This window comes from Tachysurus vachellii, chromosome 1, assembly GCF_030014155.1.
Source record: "Tachysurus vachellii isolate PV-2020 chromosome 1, HZAU_Pvac_v1, whole genome shotgun sequence".
Lineage (NCBI taxonomy): Eukaryota > Metazoa > Chordata > Actinopteri > Siluriformes > Bagridae > Tachysurus > Tachysurus vachellii.
Window position 1 is genome coordinate 10,053,449 of NC_083460.1, and position 19,899 is coordinate 10,073,347.

The 19,899-nt window shown below is 38.0% G+C and overlaps 1 protein-coding gene across 2 annotated transcripts; it reads right to left on the reverse strand.

Moving 5' to 3' along the window:
* Positions 1-87: 87 nt before the first annotated feature.
* ap1s3b (adaptor related protein complex 1 subunit sigma 3b) lies at positions 88-14,923 on the reverse strand. Of its 2 annotated transcripts, XM_060871567.1 has the most exons (5): positions 14,787-14,923; positions 6,709-6,887; positions 2,083-2,191; positions 1,123-1,260; positions 88-775 (listed from the first exon to the last, which is right to left on the reverse strand). In XM_060871567.1, the coding sequence occupies exons 1-5, from the start codon at positions 14,787-14,789 to the stop codon at positions 740-742; spliced, it is 465 nt and encodes a 154-aa protein (XP_060727550.1). In that variant the 5' UTR covers positions 14,790-14,923; the 3' UTR covers positions 88-739. The 2 variants fall into 2 exon arrangements, with proteins under 2 accessions (XP_060727550.1, XP_060727541.1); XM_060871558.1 differs by lacking the exon at positions 14,787-14,923 and having other exon boundaries at positions 6,709-6,893.
* Between the last annotated feature and the right edge of the window lie 4,976 nt (positions 14,924-19,899).

Here is a 19,899-nt window from a genome sequence, read left to right on the forward strand (position 1 = left end):
CTGCTTTTGTCATCACTGCATTACGTCATGTCAGCACTTGGACAGCTCCGGTAGGAAGAAGAACAAGAACCTCGAGTGGACTGGAAATGTATCAAAATACATTTTAATGTGAATATTAACAGTGTCGATTTTACAGTTAATCATCATAGCATAATAGCAAGCAATCAGTTCAATGCATATAAAATCACTCTTCAAATGTTTTCGAGATTCAAAATATCTGCTTTGATAAGACATACACCACACTCATTAAAACACGTAGAAGACATACAAAGTAGGCACTTAACATTAATTTTAGGTTCAGTAGAATTATCGCAAATCGAGCTAATAATCAGGTAAATGAGGATGTGAACTGAAACTTCACGCCAAGCTGTGCAACTTTGCTCAAGTTCTCCCAAGGCTGTATTTCTTCTGCTTCAAATGAACCATTTTAAGTAAAAAAGAAGTCAGAGGGGAGAAATGGGTTGTAGTAGTGAAAGTACCAGACAAGCACTCCTCAGATACTTAATAATATAAGTAAGAGTTACTATTGTTTAAAAAGTTCCATTTGACATTGTGACTGGAAAAGCGTAGTTTCTCCCAGATGTACTGCACACAGATATTTCCTTCACATACACAGTTTAAACAGTAACATCATGTCTTCTTAACCTCTATTATAAAACTGTAACCAGAAGCCATGGTCTGTTTGTGAGTGCTGCAATGTTTGTTCCGATGATGAGTGCTGCTTCCATCTGACGAGCTGCTAAAAGGCCGGCTTGCTCATGTACTCTTCCATCGTCTGGAGTGGAAAAACTGCAGTGAATTTTACATCACCAAACTTTCTAGAACAGTCCCTCTACATTAATTACGTTTTTAGTCAGGACCCATTATTGGGTGTGTACCATTTGTGATAATTGCTCAGAATGCATTTAGCTAGTATTATTAAATAATCAGTCTTGCTTATTTGTTAAAAACAAATGTTTGTTCTAATGTAACAACATTTCTAATGTTGTCTTAGCCAGTGTTAATATCCATGTATTGGTTTGGATGAGCAGAACCCCACTAAACATTTTTAAAGCATAGCAACATGTCAGAAACTTGAAAATTCTATTCAGGGTCTCTGTTTGAGGGAAGTGAATCTCTCACCTCCTGCAGCATGTCTGAAGCCTCGATAGATTTCGCAATAGACAGTTTGGAGGTTTCCTGTATCTCTCCTCCCATTAGGAACTCGTCCAAGATGAAATACGCCTTCTCAAAGTTAAAGATGATGTCCAGCTCACACACCTGAGACAACAGGTCACATGAATTCTTACAATTGTAAAATGATCCAGTATTATACAAAGCTATTATACAAAGTTTTTCCATCACCCTGAGATGTGCTTCTCCAACTGAGGAAGAAAATAACTTATGCTGATTTAATATTAAGGTAATTGTTATGTTGAGTAAGAAAACCTGCAATAAATGATTATTATTTCCTCAGAAGGTGCTACAATAGAATAAAATAAAACTGAAACAAACATAAATTCAAATCAAAGCAATACTATTAGGAGTATCAGGAGTGAATGTTACATAAGAACTGCTGAGAAAACTCAGTATCTCTCAAGGTCCATTTCCAGGAAGTGTTCGGATGGGAACTGGAAGAAACTGCATTTGAAGTCTGCATGGAACTATCCATGACCAGGGGTATATCCATGGGCGTCAGAAGCAAATAAAAAGTGGGTGTGTCCTGTCCCACCCACATATAATGGTTCCGACGCCCATGGATTTCAGGAAGCAGGAGGGTGTCAATGCTGTAGGTAAAACGCAGAATGGAGTTTAATTTATTAGGGCATTCCTCAAGCAGAATGGATTTGACTGGCGGCGCTCTGAAAAGTAATAAAAAAAATTACATATGCGCTGAACAGAGACGTCAAAAGTGGGTGGGTCCAATATTATTAGTCTTAAAAAGTGGGTGGGTCCTGTCCCACCCACATATAATGGTTCCGACACCCATAGGGTGTATCTCTGTGTAAACTCCCCATGTTAATGTTCACAGAAGATAAATAACGTTTTCTGGTTGTATAAGTAGTTGAAACATCATAGTGAGAATCATTCGCATGCACTTACATTGCCAAAGTACTTGTCAAGCAGTTCAACATATCGATGCAGCACTTCCAAAGCCAGTAGCTCGTTGTCCTGGTCCTCCAAGCCACAGCAGAAGTATAGACTGGCATATCTGTAGACAAATCAGCAAATCAAGTCTTCCAGGCAATGTAGTGTTTTGTTATAATGTATTTAAACATTTAAATTAGGATGGCCAGCCAAATCTGATCAGTGTGAACAAGCTGGTAATGGACGAAAAACAGAAGTGACCGAGTAGAAACTACTGGCAGCATTTAGAAGAATCATACAGATTTTCTGAGTTCAGATTGCTACTCAGATAATTTAAATCAACTCAAAACAAGGAAGTCCATTTAGTCAATAAAATGTTCTTGCTGCACTTGGTGAAAAGTAAACTAAGAGAGGTGCTAAGAGATGATATGGAAACAAAATATGGAAAATGGAAAATGTTGCTGGGTAACCAGCGGTGACACAAGCTGAAGACTAATGTCATGTGTAATAATGTGATACAGATTGATACAGAAGCACAGACCTACCACACGAGAAGAAAATCCCCATCAGCATCTTGTTATAATGAGGAAAACATCCCATTATTACAAAAAAACAAGAAAACATCTTATGATGAGAAAAAAACAACTACCTACGACTTGAAAACATCTTGTTATTATGAGAAGAATATAACATTATTGCGATACATGCATCAGATTATTTCAAGAAAATGACATAGTGCATAATGCCACTGTTAAAGTGTAGACAGAGTAGTCATTAGTGTACGCACATTACGAAGGATTGATAAATGCCTCTATATCCATCCCATATTTCACTCATTATCTATGCCCTGCTGCGTAATGACATGGTGTTGATGATTGGCAGGAGAGAAGGGAAGCTCCTCACCAGAGAGCTGTGCTAACTGTGCTAACTGTGGCTAACTGAGTACCACAATATCATCAGGACTTTAATTCCTGATCACGGGATGAAAGCTGAGACTGTCGTACCAATCGAAAGCTAAATGCAATTTAACAGCATGATGTGAAAGTTAGACATACGAGTCACTCACAAGTCATTCAGGCAAATCCTGAAAGCTTTCTGCTGTGCAAATAAACTACCACCCACACTAACCTCAAATAAATGAATCAGGCCATCTGTGAGGCCCTACATTAAGCAGGATTTCTGGTTTCTAGCAGCAGAAGCAGAAGCCTCCCAGCTCCAAGCAGAAGGCAGGTCTCTGAACCATGTGTCTTAGGATACAGTGGCTGTAAGAGAGACTCTCTTGGGAAGCTTGACTGTGAGTAGAAGTAAATAAACTTGTAGAAGAGACATTTTGCCAGGCATTTATAGCATTATTAGCTAAATGATGGTAAAATTTGTGGGATTTCACAGCATTTAAATATCTCTGTAGTTTCAGCCATGCCTAAAAGCCTGATCACACTCATATGGGATTTTTGTTCTTTTTTTTTTCTTTTAAACTTCTTTCAGAAGTTTAAAACTTCTGATGAGTTCGAAGCCTGACAAAGAAACAGAACAAAAATGGCTTTACAAGAGAAACTTGGATAGCAAGTGCAAGTGCACAGTATACCTTCTCTTTAACTCAACCTCAGTTCTTATCAGTTCTTCTTTCCTTTCTTTCTTTCTTGTAGTGAAGTTCAGGAAGATTAGTTTAGTGATTGGATATTTAATAGCTCACCTTGCTATTTGAACATTTTATGACTGTTCTGTTGTCAAGGTATTGTTGCATGAAGCTTATACTTTATGATATTACCTGGTATTGTTACTACTAATCCCTGTAGAGAAAACTACTGGCTCATCGTGTTTGTGTAGATAAAGGATCCTCATTTCCAGGATGAAGCAGCAGGAAGGAATGACCTGCTGCTAGCTGCAGATGTACTAGTATGCTAGCATCAGTATAAATGAATATTATAGAAGATTATGAACGGAGAACAACCACAATAAAAGTAATGAGCCCCATTCGATCCTTAATATGGAAGCAATTTTACGGTGTGACATTACAAGAAATGTAATCTGAATAATTATTAGAATTTCTAGTCTCATTTATTTATAACATTCATTCTATTATATGTTCTCGATCTTTTTTCTAGCATTATAGCTGTTCTTAATAGGATTTACTAGATTAAAAAGTAGCTATAGCAGTGTAGCATTACCATAGTTCATATTGCTTTGATCCAGGTTCTAGCTGCTAAATCCAAATTGTCAACAGTGCACATGTGATCATGTTACAACTGATTTTAACATGCCATGCATTGCTATTTAAAACATGTTAGCAAAAGTTTCTAATGCAGTGACAATCAACTAAGAATCTAAATTCTTCATTACTACAAAGAATGAGACAGGAATTTTAAGTAGGCATTAAGTAGGCCATCTTACCTTTAAATAAAGTTATGCTGTGTGTGTGTGTGTGTGGGTGTGTGAGAGAGAGAGACACTCATTACAGTTAGCTGGCTAGCTTCTTGTTAACAGTAGACATACATGAATGCATTCCCAACTTTGTACCTCAAAACACAGGTCAAAAAAAGACATAATTCCAAGCTCCAGTGCAGCAATAATCCTGTCCAGGATAGAGCTTTCTGCCAAAATTAAAACAGCTTCCATCCTCATTACAGATGCTGCACTGCCCATTAGTCTTATTTCGGTTGTAAGACACAGACTCAAGACTCACAAGAATAAATTATACAGTAAGGTACAAAAAACCAGCTCATTCATTTGAATATAAAATCACTCTAAAAAAAAAAAAAAAAAGGTCACAGAAAGCTAGTAATAATAAGTTCATCCTGGGACAGTGAGCTGCACATGAGAGCACTGATGGTCATAATGCGTGTCAGTGGTGAGGACAACAGTGTAGAGAACAGGCCGTGTGAGACATGAAGGGATTATTGTCAGCTCTGGAAAAAGAAGCAAAGATCCTTAGTGGTCTGTGTTTTGTTTGTCTTTTTTCTGACCATGATGTCAGCCTTCGGGATCAGTGTGCAGTTTCTGAACCAGCTTCATGGAAAACAACATAGTGGATTATTAGTTAACTAGATTAAGACTCCACCTTTTCAGTGTTTGTTGATATTATGCTCCCATTTTCATATTTGAGAAATGCTGGAGTATAAAGTGGTTTACAGCAGCCACTCTACCACTTTTACGTACACACTGAATTATTTTGTAGTCTATCGTTTCTCTTTATCTTACACTATTTTTATTTTTACTTTACTTTTGATCTACATGTTTTCTCCTTTTAGTTGCTTTGCTGTGTCACCTTGAATTTCCCCTTGCAGATATAAATAAATATACATTTCATCTCTCTCTACAATACAGTGGTTCAGTTTTTTGAATGTATGCTCTATAGCCAAATGTTTCCAGACTCCTGGCTTTCACATGAACATGTGAGCTTTCACCACTTCAATGTAGCCACAAAGGTGGGAGCACACGATTGCATTCCAGACCTCCTCACCCAATGTCAGTGCCTGACCTCTCTTAATGCTCTTGTGGCTGAAACAGGCGAAAAACAACACCACTGAAGAGAGAAGGTTAATTTAAGGTTTATTTTTTCACACCCTTGGGGTAAGCACGGACAATCGACTGTACTTTTCCTCACATGTTCCTAATGTGACAGTTTCTTCTCATGTCAGTTTCTTCTCTACAACATCAGGGGGATTCTGCCATTTTTATCCACACAGCGGTTTTAATTCAATTTAGTTTAGCAGATTTATTCGACTCTTGCTCTACATGCATAACTGCAGATCTATCAAATAGTGAGGAGCGCTCCTGTGCACAACTGTCTTTAATCATTTTATGGGTTTTCAATGGTAGTTAAATCTGAGCTCTGACTGGACCATTCCATTCCTTTGTGCTTATAATAGATCATTACAATGCCGGAAGGTGAACAGTGGCCTGTAGGCTTTGTGCAAAAAGAGATAATGCTTTTTATGGTGTTGCGTAATGTTTTGGAAATTCTTCCGAACTTCTCACCTGATCAATACTTTTGCACAGTGAGATCTATACTAGGTTTCTAGACCTTCTAGCAGTCACCTGAAACCCAGACGTTGTCAAGTAAATCCTACAGAAACAGCTGAACTTTCCACTGATGCAGGTGCATGAGCTTCACTTTTGAACATGAGTCTGAATGCGATTGGTTCATCCTGTGCATAGTCACGTGCTCCATTATAGAAGGGTGTGCAAACTTAGGCAATGAAGTTGCTTTTATTTCAGCCCTGTTGTTTGCATAATCACATCAGAGTTTGAATAAACATCTTCAACATTGACAATTTCAAAAAGTTTAACAGGGGTGTGTGATTTTTATCCACTACATTGATAGTAGTTAGTTCACTTGGAAGAGGATGAGCTGCAGGGTTGTAGTCTGCAGCAAAAACAGAACCTGCACACACTGCTGGTTTTACCTAGTTCTCCAAAACATTTTGTGTGTTTTTGGACACCGCAGTGTTAAGAGAGCTGTACATTTTGCATTTGTTCATCTTAGCAGAAGTTCAAAAACACTACTGCAATAGTCTGCATTACTAAACACAGAAGTATGTGTTACATCCATTGTTTTTTATTTATTGAAAGACCTTCAGAGCACAAATCCAGCAGAGGAATCACTTTGTTGTTTTGTTTTTACAGCTGGATCCAACTCACCTCTTATAGACAATCTTCAGATCTCTCCAGTGCAGAAAGTTACACGTGCGTGGTTTTCGAGCCAGCACCATGGTGGTCATGTCCCTTATGATCTTTTTCTTCTCTCGCTCAGTAATTGGCAGGAACCACTTCTGCAGCCGGAGCTTCCCTTGGCGACTGAAGAGCAGCAGAAAACGCATCTGCATGACACACCACAAAAAAAAAAAAAAAAAAATACATTGACAAATAAATCAAGCTGTAAACAAAAGGTATTAGTGAAAAGCTAACTAATAAGAAAGCTTAGAATAAGGATATAGAGTATTAGATTTAGAGTAGTAGCTTGTATAGCAGTATAGATTTGTCTGAATGTCAACTCAACATACAGCCATTATTGTCTACATAAATGCCAACAAAAGTGAGTAAACCCTAAGTGAACATGTCAAAACTGTGTCTAAAGTGTCATTCTCATCATTGTTGTCTACCACTGACTTAATCCTCCTGGACATGGATTTCTGCACGGGTTGTTGCTGAGAACCTCTTCCACTCCTCCATAATGACACCAGGGAGCTGCTGGATGTTAGACACAGGGCACTTATCCACCTTCTGCTTGAGAATGCCCCAAAGGTGCTCAATAATGTTCAGGTCTGGGGACATACTTGGCCACTCCATCACCTTCACCTTCCTCAGCAAGGCAGTTGTCATCTTGGCGTTGTGTTTGGGGTCGTTATCATTTTGAAAAACTGCATTTCGGCCCAGTTTCTGAAAGGAGGGAATCATGTTCTGCTTCAGAACGTCACAGTATATGCTGGAATCCATGTTTCCCTCACTGAAGCGCAGCTCCCCAGTTCCAGCAGCACTCATGCAGCCCCAAACCATGATGCTACCACCACCATGCTTGACTGTAGGCAAGACACAATTTCTTGGTACTCCTCACCAGGTGTCGCCACACATGCTGGATGACATCATCATGTTTATCTTTGTTTCATCAGACCATGGTCTTGGACAGGTTGTTTTCAGCAAACAGTTTGAAGGCTTTCTTGTGAGCAAGCTTCAGTAGAGGCTTTCTTCTGGGGCGACGGCCATGCCAGCCGACTTGTTGCAGAGTGCAGCGTATGGTCTGAGCGCTGACAAGCTAACCTTCTGCTTCTGCAACCTCTAAAGCAATGCTGGCAGCACTTATGCTTATGCGTCTGTTTTTAAAGCCAGCTTCTGCACATGATGCACAGCATCGACCCTTGTTCAGAGTGGAACCCGTCATTGTACTGTAACTCACTTTCAGGGTGTTACCGAACTTCTTATAGCCTAGGCTATCCTTGCGGAGAGCAATAATTCTAATTCTCAAATCCTCAGAGAGTACATTGCCATGGGGTACCATGTTCAACATGCAGTGGTCAATATGAGAGAATTGTACCCTTAGCAACAAATTTGAACTGCTCTAATACAAGATACACAAATGTGGATGGTCCTTTTTTTTTTTTTTTTTTTTGAAAGGGACAATGCACATCAATCAACATTTTTTGTTTACACTCAAAATGTAAATGTGCCAGAATTAGCTGAAGAGCCATTTTTCATCTGCAGTCCCTTGACAGGTCAACACAATATCATAGTACAAAAATTAAATACATGAAAAACACAAAACAAATTAAAACACTAAATAGATAATAATAAATGCAATACAAAAATGGGCAGTACCAAAGATAAAACAAGTTAACTATTGATGATTGCAATGTCCTGTCCTGTCAAGCAGACAAAAAAATAAACATAATGAATAGGGCATCTGGCTTTGCATGGTTAAATGAGGTATAGCTGTTATCACTTAGGGTGTACTCACTTTTGTTGCCAGCTATTTTAACAATGAATGTTAAGTTATTTTCAGAGACCAGTAAATCTATACTGCTATACAAGCAGCACATTGACTACTCAAAAATATATCCAAATTTCATTACTACAGTATTGTCCCTTGAGAAGATGGTTGCTGAAATGTGAGGGGTGTACACACGTCTGAGAGATACGGTGTAACACTCATACACTCATACATATGATCATTTATAGTGTTTAATCAAGAATAAGTCAATTCATCTGAATGCAATTCAACAGTTTTAATCCTGCACAGTCCACAGTGCATACTGCTCAATATCTTCACACTACTGACTGCAAATCCTGAAATGTATCCTCCAATACAGAGACCCACAAACACAATGAAGGACAGGAAACAAAAGTTGATGGAGCCTGATGGGCAATAGGAGACATGCCAGATCATAGCAAAGATAATCCCGGAAGAGTTCCAAAGTTTTTCTGTTCCTGTTTTAAATCTGTATAATATTTATCATCATTAGGGCTAGATTATTAAAATTGAGATTAAAGTAATAATGAAGAGTAATACAGTAGTAGAGAGTAATATTGAGATTATACTAAAATAAGATACAATATACTTTCATTGTGGATAATCTGATGTCTGTGTTTTCTTTTTATTAGTACATTTGAATTAATACATTTAATTGCACACTGGCCTGAAGCAGCTTAATCAATGTTTATTTAAAAAGCTAGCTTTAAAATTAAGTAAAAAAAAAAACATTTTGTTTTTCCTGTTCAGAGTTAAGTTTTTTTGGTATATATTTTCATATAAAAGTTAGTTACATTTATATCTGAATACATGATATAAATCACTGAACCATTATGTTGATGTTGAAACACTTCTAAATCGCTGGCAGTTAATAAGCCTTTATATTACACAGAGATGCCTTCAAGAACAAATTTCCCACCGAATTCAAAGATATTTCATCAGAAACAATTTTCCTGCAGCATTAAAAATGGTCATCCATCGGGATGCTCCTAAACTGATGTTTTTACCCCCTCATATAGGGTCACTATGTCACGCCAGTGTCTTGTAATGTTTGGATGAAACTGAAATAAGATTTTAAGATGTTTGGAGTATTTATCTTTTGTGTTAATTGTTGCTGTCCACTGATATAAAGAGTTAAATAAAGCCATCCGTGGAGGTTACTGTTGTAATACAAGAACAAGATACAAGACATGGCTTTATGATTTATTATAGTAAAGGGAAAGCCACCATCACCATCTGGTCTAAACACTGACTAAGCACATGGAGGAGCTGGGAAACATCTGGTAAACTGAACAACAAAGCTTTAGTAAGCACTGCTATTGGGGCAGAAAACAGCCCCGAAGTTACTGTGAGAAAATATTAGAACTCGTCATTCTTCAGAAAAAAACTTCAATCATATCTAAACACTTATTCACATTATAGGAAATCTGTGAACATACATACACTCACAGTCCACTACATTAGAACCACCTGCAATTTCATGTAGTTATCTAATCAGCCCATCATGTAATAGCAGCACAATCTCTAGGACTTGGATGGTGTTGCCAGATGGTGCCTCAGCATCAGCAATACATCAACTCTTGAGTTGTACTGGCTACAATAGCAGAGGATCACACTGGGCATTTTTCTGCTCAACACGGTTGTAAACTGAGCTTATTTAAGTGACTGTAGTCTTTGTCAGCTCAGACAAGACTGGTTCATCTCCTCATGTCTCTTAGCCTGCAGACCCTCTGCTCGTAGGATGCTTTTGCACTATTGGGTGTAAACACTAGAGAGTATTGCAGTTTCTGAAGCAGTTACTCAAACCAGGCCACAAACAACAATGCCAATGTTAAAGCCACAGCCGTCTAACTTTTTCCCTCATTCTGATGTTTGATGTGAACATTCACTGAAGCTACTGACATGTGTCTGCATTATTTTATGCTCTGTACTGCTGCCATGTGACTGGCTGATTAGACATTTGCATAAAGGAGCAGGTGTTTGTATTATAGTGACCAGCGAATTTGTACATATCTTGTTTTGCATGTATCTTGTCTTTGGTTATATACATCAAATAAAAAATAGGGTTCTGTCAGACTGTGCTAAATGAGCAATGGACACAATGAACCACTCTTGGGGACAATGGACACAATGAACCACTCCTGGGGACAATGGACACAATGAACCACTCCTGGAGACAGCGAACACGATGAACCACTCCTGGGAACAACGGACACAATGAACCACACCTGGGGACAATGGACACTCCTGAAGACAACGAACACGATGAACCACTCCTGGGAACAATGGACATGATAAACCACTCCTGGGAACAACGGACACAAAGAACCACTCCTAGGGCATGATGCAGGAATACATCCTGGATGGAATGCCAGTCTGTCAGAGGGCTCCATGAACACACAAATTCACACTTAGGGACAAATTAACATAGCTAATCCACCTACTGGCTTGTTTATGGGAGGTAGGAGGAGACTTTTAGAACCCAATAACCTAAGCTCAGGAATCATGAATCCTGAAGCTGTCAGCTAGTGCTACTATTCTAGCATTAATGTGAGTGGGTGTAGGCTATACAACTTCTTCAGTAATGCTACCCAGACACAATCTAGAGGATAAATCACTTTTATACTTCGACAGATCCTCTTCATCAAGTCCATATGGGAGACACGCAGTACGTCCACTTTGACATAAGTATGGTAAATCTCTGCAGTGAGGAAGCCTGTGGCCCACTTGTTATTAATAATGATCAAGGATTACAACTTCTTAATGTTTCTCAATTAGTTAGGGAGGAAAAAGCAAATAAACAGGAACAGTCCATGGCTATTCATTCAGTATACTGCGTTAACTAAATAGATTGTTACACAGCTTTTAAAAAGACCGCAAATAGCCAGAATCAGCTCCAAAGTTTTATGAAAGGAGTATGCAATTCCCTTTATAACCATACCTGATACAGTACTGGTGCCCATAATACCATGTAAATCAATAAAATACCTGAAATCAAAAATAATCAAAGCCAAGATATCATCTGCAAGAAGACAACACACACCCAGAACAAGGGGTAAAAAAGGAGCATGTGGAGGCCAAGACTCACACAGGCCCTGCTGTCTCACTGTCAAAAGAAAAAGGGTGATGGGACCTCACATCCAAAAATGAGAAAGACCAAACATTTTGCTATATCTGTCCCTCTCTTACTGTAGCAACAAAGAGCTTGAAAGAGTAAAAGCATAAACAAATTACATCATGGCCCACATGTAAACGCTTTGAATGGGTGTGTTTGTGTTGTCGCTAAACACAGTAACTACAAAAAAAAAAAACTTTGGCTGACGGTGAAGAAAAAACAATGCAAGCAAAAGCTTGAAAGTCATATACCAGGCATATAGCAAGTGTGAGTAATGGACATATAGGACTGTGTAGAACAGTTTTACAAACTCCTCACTGTGACTACAACTATGTGTCTTCCTGTCCGACTCATCCTGCCTGCAGGCTCACAAGCTGAATTTCCTCCACTGTTATGTCCCTCTATTGTTCAAACTCTCAAGACTCACACACCCACCCTCATACAGTACACACTAATCAACACACACACGCTTGCACATACCTACCTGATCCTTCAGGAAGACTGTGTGCATGCAGTGTGTAATAAACACACAAATAACATGTACTGAGAATGTGATTACTTCACTTTCAGTGAGGAGCTCAGAATCGTAATTAAAATAGCTCTCTGCCAAATGGAAGCTAGGCTTAAGTGTTGATTGCTGAATCTAAGGCCTGTGTGTTAACACTGTTAGATTGTACAGACTGTGCAATAACGCATTCCCCATGTGAGATTATATGGTAAAGGTCCTCTAGTGTCAACGCTGCAGTTACACAAATCACTACATTCTACTATTCAGTTCTATTTCATTTGTATAGAGATTTTAACATTAGAAATTGTCTCAAAGAAGCTTTGAAAAAATATAAAAATGATGAATTAAAAATAAAGTTTAAAATTAAACGAATATTTATCACTAGCGAGCCAAAATGGACGACCACAACAGCAGTTCAAAGCTGGCACCATACTCCAAATCTAGGTTATGATCTGCACTTGTGCAGAAAATGGAGTTGTGTAATATCCTCTGAAATATCCTTCAGTGTGAGATTGAGCTAATCAGCATATTTGTTTCTGTTCATTAGCATGCTTGGTTTATGCTTTGCCAAACTTCACTACCATATTTGTAGCCCTTCATGAGATTTGTCTAATCCTATCATGTTATTAGGCATCCTCACAGAGTTGTCTTTTAGATGAGCAGCCGTCTTTGCTCGCAATGCTTGGCATTAAACTGCCATTCCCAACACAAGACCATTTACAAAATCAAAATAAAAACATAGAGCTTGAAGTCTTCATCATGTTTTAACAACCCTGTATATGATGTACTGTAACTGCAGTGTACTTCAGTGCTCTAAGGATAGTGAGTGTAATAAATGTTACGTGTAGCGTCCAGAGAAAGAGACCGGTTCATAGAAATACTTAAACACACAAACAGGGTCATCGCTTTATGACAAAGAGTGTAGAATTATTTTTTATTAACATTTAATTGATTAATTTCTCAAATTAAAAAAATATTATTATTATTATTATTATTATAAATAATAATAATGTTTTGCTTACATCCTAAACTAGATGTTTTCGTGACATTCATCCGAAGTCCTTAAATCAGATGCTACACTACGTAGCTAAACGTAGCTAGGTTGTGGACGCTTGACCACCCGAGCCATATTTAAGCCTTCCCTGATCTGTAGCAACAACTCACTTGTCTAGAATTGTCCCTTCACTGGAACATGACGATGCACCTGAGCACAAACCTACGGTGGCCGAGAAGTGCAAAACACATTAACAAATCCGAAAACACATTAACAAATCCGAAAACACATTAAAAAATCCGAAAACACATTAACAAATCAGACAACCCAGAAACAGTAGGTATCGTTTTTGAATGGAAACTTACAGATCATTGGACAAGACACCTGTCACTCAAGATATACAGGTATGGAATCTTATGTGTAAAGTTCTCCGGTTAAATATAAGAAAATAACAGAATTAATCCACAGTAATCCATTCCATCCATCCATTCCAACTTTTCCCTGCGGCAGACTGTTGAACTTCATGTATACCTTGAGTGACAGGTGTCTTGTCCAATCACAAACTATACCAACCTCTTCCGGGTTGTCTGACTTGTCGTTGTGTTTTCTGATTTGTTAACGTGTTTTCTGATTTGTTAATGTGTTTTCTGATTTGTTAATGTGTTTCGTGCACCGATTCAGACAACCCGGAAGCGGTAGGTATAGTTTGTGAATGAAAACTTACTTTGTTTTCATTCAACTTACATTAACTTTGATTTGTTAATGTTTTTTCGGATTTGTTAATTTGTTTTGCACTTCTCGGCCACCGTACAAACCACCTTGAAAACGTGAAGACACGTTTTATCCTTCGCAGAGCACTGACCTCAACCCCACTGAACACTTCTGAGACGAGCTTAAAAGCTGAATGCACCCCAGACCACCTGATCTTCATCATCATCATCATCCTCCTCCTCCTCCTCCCTACATCAAGTCTCTGACGTCACTAACGCACTTGGGAACAGCAAAGAGGAGAATAAATCTGAGAGATGTTTATTAAAAAAAAAAAAAAGAAAGGTTGTCCATAAACCTTTGACCATACAGTAAAGTTTCCTTTTCTTTTTTTTCCCCTCAATCACACAAAGCACCTTTAAATGTTTTATAATAAAATAAAACAAAAAGTTTTATAATCAATTTAATACGATAAATAAATAGAATAAACTCATACAAGAGCTCTGTTGAAGAGGAACTCATTAAGAATAAGCCTGAGATAGTTTAGGAGACGTGGTGGATGAAGGACAACGCAGTAATAATGAGGAGGTGAGATGGAACCAGTTTCTGTGGAAAGTGCTGACTGTGTACCAAGCGTTAACTCGGAGTACCGTGTTATTTACTAGCAGGTCAGAAAATCCAAACAAACTCAAATTTCTTACTTAATAGCGTATCTAACCCTTATACCTCCGTTCTGTTTATTATTTCTGCTAAAGAAACGTCCTCCGTCGAAGCGAATCTGCGGATAAATAAAAGCACGGAAGTTAAACAGCTACCTGAAACGAACAGGTGCAGGATAACGACCTGTCGGGAAAAAACTCCAATAACACTGAAACTGGAGCGACTAGCTTGAGCTTTAAATCTGGAAAACATTCCCATCGCTGTCACTTACCATTTTGAAAAACAAATGTAGTTAAAGTGTTAATTTGTCGGTTTTCCTGAATGCTCAGACATCGTCTTGTCTCCCAGAAAGCGTCAAACAGAAAGTGCGGAACTCCTCCTCCTCTGAGTCCGCGGTGCAGTCCCAAACACACACGTATCTGATGTACTAGTGCACTACATAGGGCTTCTGACCCTTTGTTTCATCCACAAAGTAGTGTGCGCGTGAGTCATGGAGGGCTGGTATTGGAACACAGCCGCTTTTTGCGTCAGTGAAATCGCTCTGTTACACCTGTTCGAGGGTGTGGAGGGGTTTCAGGTGGAATCAAATGAACCGAGCCTTCCTTGTGACTCATTTGACTCATCACCAATACTGAATGTAATAGAGAATCAAAATACTCTGTACAGACTTATTTTAACTAGATTAACATTAACCTATATAGTTTAAACAGTTCTAAGATATTTTGCATATTCATTTTTGCAAAATATTGATTGAATCTGTAGAAATGGTTCATAACCTGAGAATCAATAACAAAGGACAGCAATGTGTGCCAAGTCCTGGGTCTGTTTAATAGTTCATCTTATTTTTAATCCTATTTGGGTTCAAAGGATTCCAATAGAAATTTGTACATTACTTTCTTAGAATTTCTGTCAGTTCTACAAAATCTTTTTTTTTTTTTTTTTTTAAATTTGATTAATTTCTATTTCTCTTCAGGTCAATATAGAAATTCAATGTTATATTTATGCAGTAAGAATCTTAAAGGTGAACTGTGAACATTTCTATTCTTTTATAAAGAATATCCCCTTACACTGCACACTGCTCCACCTGCGATAATTTCAATTCAATTCGATCCGATTTATTTGTATAGCGCTTTTAATGGAATTTTTTAAATTCCCAAGTATGGAAACAGAAGAGAGAGAAAATAAATATAGAAGAAGAAGAAGAAGAAGAAGAAGAAGAAGAAGAAGAAGAAGATATCCTAATATATACAATTAAAGTTTAAAATTCATTTTAAAAAAGATTAATGTAAAATTAAAAATACTATATACTGTATATATCCCTATCCCTATTGAGCAAGCTGGAGACAAGGAAAAACTCCCTGAGATGATATGAGGATCACAACTAGAAACCTTGAGAGGAACCAGGCACAGAAGGGAACCCACCCTCATTTGGGTGACACTCTACAGTAAATAATGTAAATGTAAATGACAGTCTCTAGGTGGCTCCATCCACAACAATCCCATGAGTCACTGGATGACCATGCAGATCAATCCCTGGCAGGGTGACCACCGGGCAACGAGACTCCAACCAGGGGTAGAACATCAGGATTTACAGTATAATATAACATCATTATAACAAAATAATAAGAAGATCATAAACAACATGGGGTCGGCAGAAGAAAGGGTAGTGCTGTTTTTGTTATCGATTGGACAGCAAATAAGAATCAGTGTGCATACCTTCCTATGTAATTAGTTGTGCTATGTTCAAAATAGCATGCAATCCAAACTACTCTTAACATCTTAACATTTCTGCCAGTGAATACAGCATTAGCATTAAAATAACTTTCAGGATTGTAGCACCTTTTAATAATATTACATAATTTCCAATAAAATACAAGCAGAGTTCCAGTAAGATTTTAACAATCAGATCAGATCTTTAAAAAAAAAAATGGATCATTAAAAATAAAGCCCAGTGCAAAATAAAATCTCACTGAGCAGATAATGTTCGAGATTTTTAGCACATACAGTAAACTAACTTTTCACTAGCTATACTATTAGAAAGTAATTGAATTGAACTCTCACAATCTCGCCACTAGATGGCGACGCATTTGACTCAATTATACACAGGCGTGTAGTAAAATGTCACTACAGAGCTATCGAGGCCTCGAACGGGATTGGTCAGAAGATCTTAATTAATTTATAAAGTACATAAATCAACACTTTCTAAACAATGAGAAAATTCAATTCTGTTTGTGGTATTAATTAAATTAATCAACACCTTCATATTTGTGCAAAGTCAACATTATTGCAATACAAAGTCTTAAACTCTAATTAAAAATAACACCAGTCTTAAACTCTAATAGGGATGTAATAATAGTTAAAAGAAAAGCACACAGATAAGAGTTTAGTTTGACGTTTTTTTAAGCACTAGTTTAAGTAGTTGAGGAAGAAGTTGCATCTCAGAAAAGAGCCTGGATGATCTTCTTGTTTATTTGCTTGACTTAAGGCCAGATTTTGGTGTAACGGACACTATTTACAGCTGTCTTATTACCTGAATTGCCGGGTAATCTTAGTATAAATATAAAACCCATGAGAAAAGGGTAGTTTGGTAAGAATACACAAATGAGTGTTGACTGCATTACTCCTGTAGATCCAGCAGTGAACTGTGGGATTCATTTAAATAAGCTGCATTTATCCTTTTGTATGGACCATAGAATGTAGAGACACAAAAGATATGTATGGTATGAAATCTTATTCCTAGTTGTATTTCTATCAGTAGAAAATTGCACATAGTGGGAGAGAAGTTTAGAACATAATCAGATTGATCACAGTTATTAGAGCTGATTGCTATTATTTTAGGTCATTGCAATCACTTGATCCTAATCACGTACCTTCAGTAACCATCTTGCTTTGTTCAGGGCTGTGCTAGACTGGAGATTATTCTGGCTCTCAGTCCACAGCAGGGTGCGCACACATTCACGCATACACACGTGGACAAAGTTGTTGGTACCCTTCAGTCAATGAAAGAAAAACTCACAATAGTCACAGAAAAAACTTTAATCGGACAAAAGTAATAATAAATAAAAATTCTATGAATGTTAACCAATGAAAGTCAGACATTGCTTTTCAACCATGCTTAAACGGAATTATTTAAAATAAATAAATAAACTCATGGAACATGATGGTACCCTTAACTTAATTTGTTTGCACAACCTTTTGAGGCAATCACTGCAATCAGATGATTCCTGTAACGTTCAATGAGACTTCTGCACCTCTCAGCAGGTATTCTGGCCCACTCCTCATGAGCAAACTGCTCCAATTGTTTCCGGTTTGAAGGGTGTCTTTTCCAGACGGTATGTTTCAGCTCCTTCCAAAGATGCTCAATAGGATTGAGGTCAGGGCTCATAGAAGGCCACTTTAGAATAGCCCAATGTTTTCCTCTTAGCCATTCTTGGGTGTTTTTAGCTATGCTTTGGGTCATTGTCCTGTTGCAAGACCCATGACCTGCGACCAAGCTTTCTGACACTGGCCAGCACATTTCTCTCTAGAATCCCTTGATAGTCTTCAGATTTCATTGTACCCTGTACAGATTCAAGACACCCTGTGCCAGATGCAGCAAAACAGCCCCAGAACATAACAGAGCCTCCTCCAGGTTTCACAGTAGGGACAGTGTTCTTTTCTTGATATACTTCATTTTTCCATCTGTGAACATACAGCTGATCTCATCTGTCCATAGGACATTCTCCCAGAAGCTTTGTGGCTTGTCAGCATGTAGTTTGGCATATTCCAGTCTAGCTTTTTTATGGATTTGTTTTCAACAATGATCGTCTCCCATGTAGTCCACTTTGGCTCAAACAACGACGGATGTTGCGATCTGACACTGATGTTCCTTGAGCATGAGGTTCACCTTGAATCTCTTTAGAAGTCTTTCTGGGCTCTTTTGTTACCATTCAGATTATCCGTCTCTTTGATTTGTCATCAATTTTCCTCCTGCGGCCACGTCCAGGGAGGTTGGCTACAGTCCCATGGATCTTAAATTTCTGAATAATATGTGCAACTGTAGTCACAGGAACATCTAGCTGCTTGGAGATGGTCTTATAGCCTTTACCTTTATCATGCTTGTCTATAATTTTCTTTCTCATGTCCTGAGACAACTCTTTCCTTCTCTTCCTCTGGTCCATGTTGAGTGTGGTACACACCATGTCACACACAGTGACTACCTGGAGCCCTATATATAGGCCTGCTGACTGATTACAAGATTGTAGACACCTGTGATGCTAATTAGTGGACACACCTTGAATTAACATGTCCCTTTGGTCACATTATTTTCAGTCTTTTCTAGGGGTACCATCATTTTTGTCTAGGCCTGTTCCATGAATTTATTTTTTAAATAATTCTGTTGAAGCATGGTTGAAAAGCAATGTCTGGCTTTCATTGGTTAACATTCATAGAATTTTCATTTATTATTACTTTTGTCAGATTAAAGTTTTTTTCTGTGACCATTGTGAGTTTTTCTTTCATTGACCGAAGGGTACCAACAATTTTGCCCATGTGTGTATATTCACAACAAAGGGGAAATGCACCTAGCAGTATTTCCTGAGAAGCGAGAAGAAACTGGTGAAGACAATTTATGAAAACCACGTGGGCTCGAGGAGTACAAGCAAAACTCCACACTGAGACCAGGACCTGCAGTCTTACCTGCTACACCGCTAAGCCATGCACTCACATGATGATCTAGCCTAAACCTATAGTGCTAAATACAGTATAGCATTTATTCTCTACTAGTTCTTCCCTTTAAGTTGCTTCACAAGCATATTATTATAATTCTTGGTTAAAGACTTGGATTTATCATGGAACACAGTCATATTAATAGAGATGTAATTTTCTATGCTCTCACTAAAACATGCTGAAGAAGAAATGACTCAATACATTAATACAGCTTAATTACACCACTTTGCTAAGCTATACCGATTATCCATTAAACTTTTTTTCACTAATAGGTTTTATACTCAGGCGTTTGTTATAATTCATGCTCGTCTTCCATGCAGCAGAGAAAAGAGTCAAACCAGGGTTCCATGTTCAGTGTCTTTAAATGGCTGTACAATGGGAAAGGAAAGAAAATCACAATAAGTCTAATTGATCTTTAGCTAAAATTTTATGATCTATGAGCCTTTAAAATGAAGATGAATCTAACAGTTTGTCACAATAGCTCCCATAGGCTACTGAACTACATTTCCCATCAGCCCCAGCAGGTCACGCATCCTATTCGTTTGCACCTATGCCTGATTTTCACCCTGATTAGGACCCTTATACACGTCACTGCACTTCAGCATCCTTTTCTACATGTTCTGTTATGTTTCATGGTTGTTAAGTTAATAATTTTACTAAATTCTGCATTTGCTTTG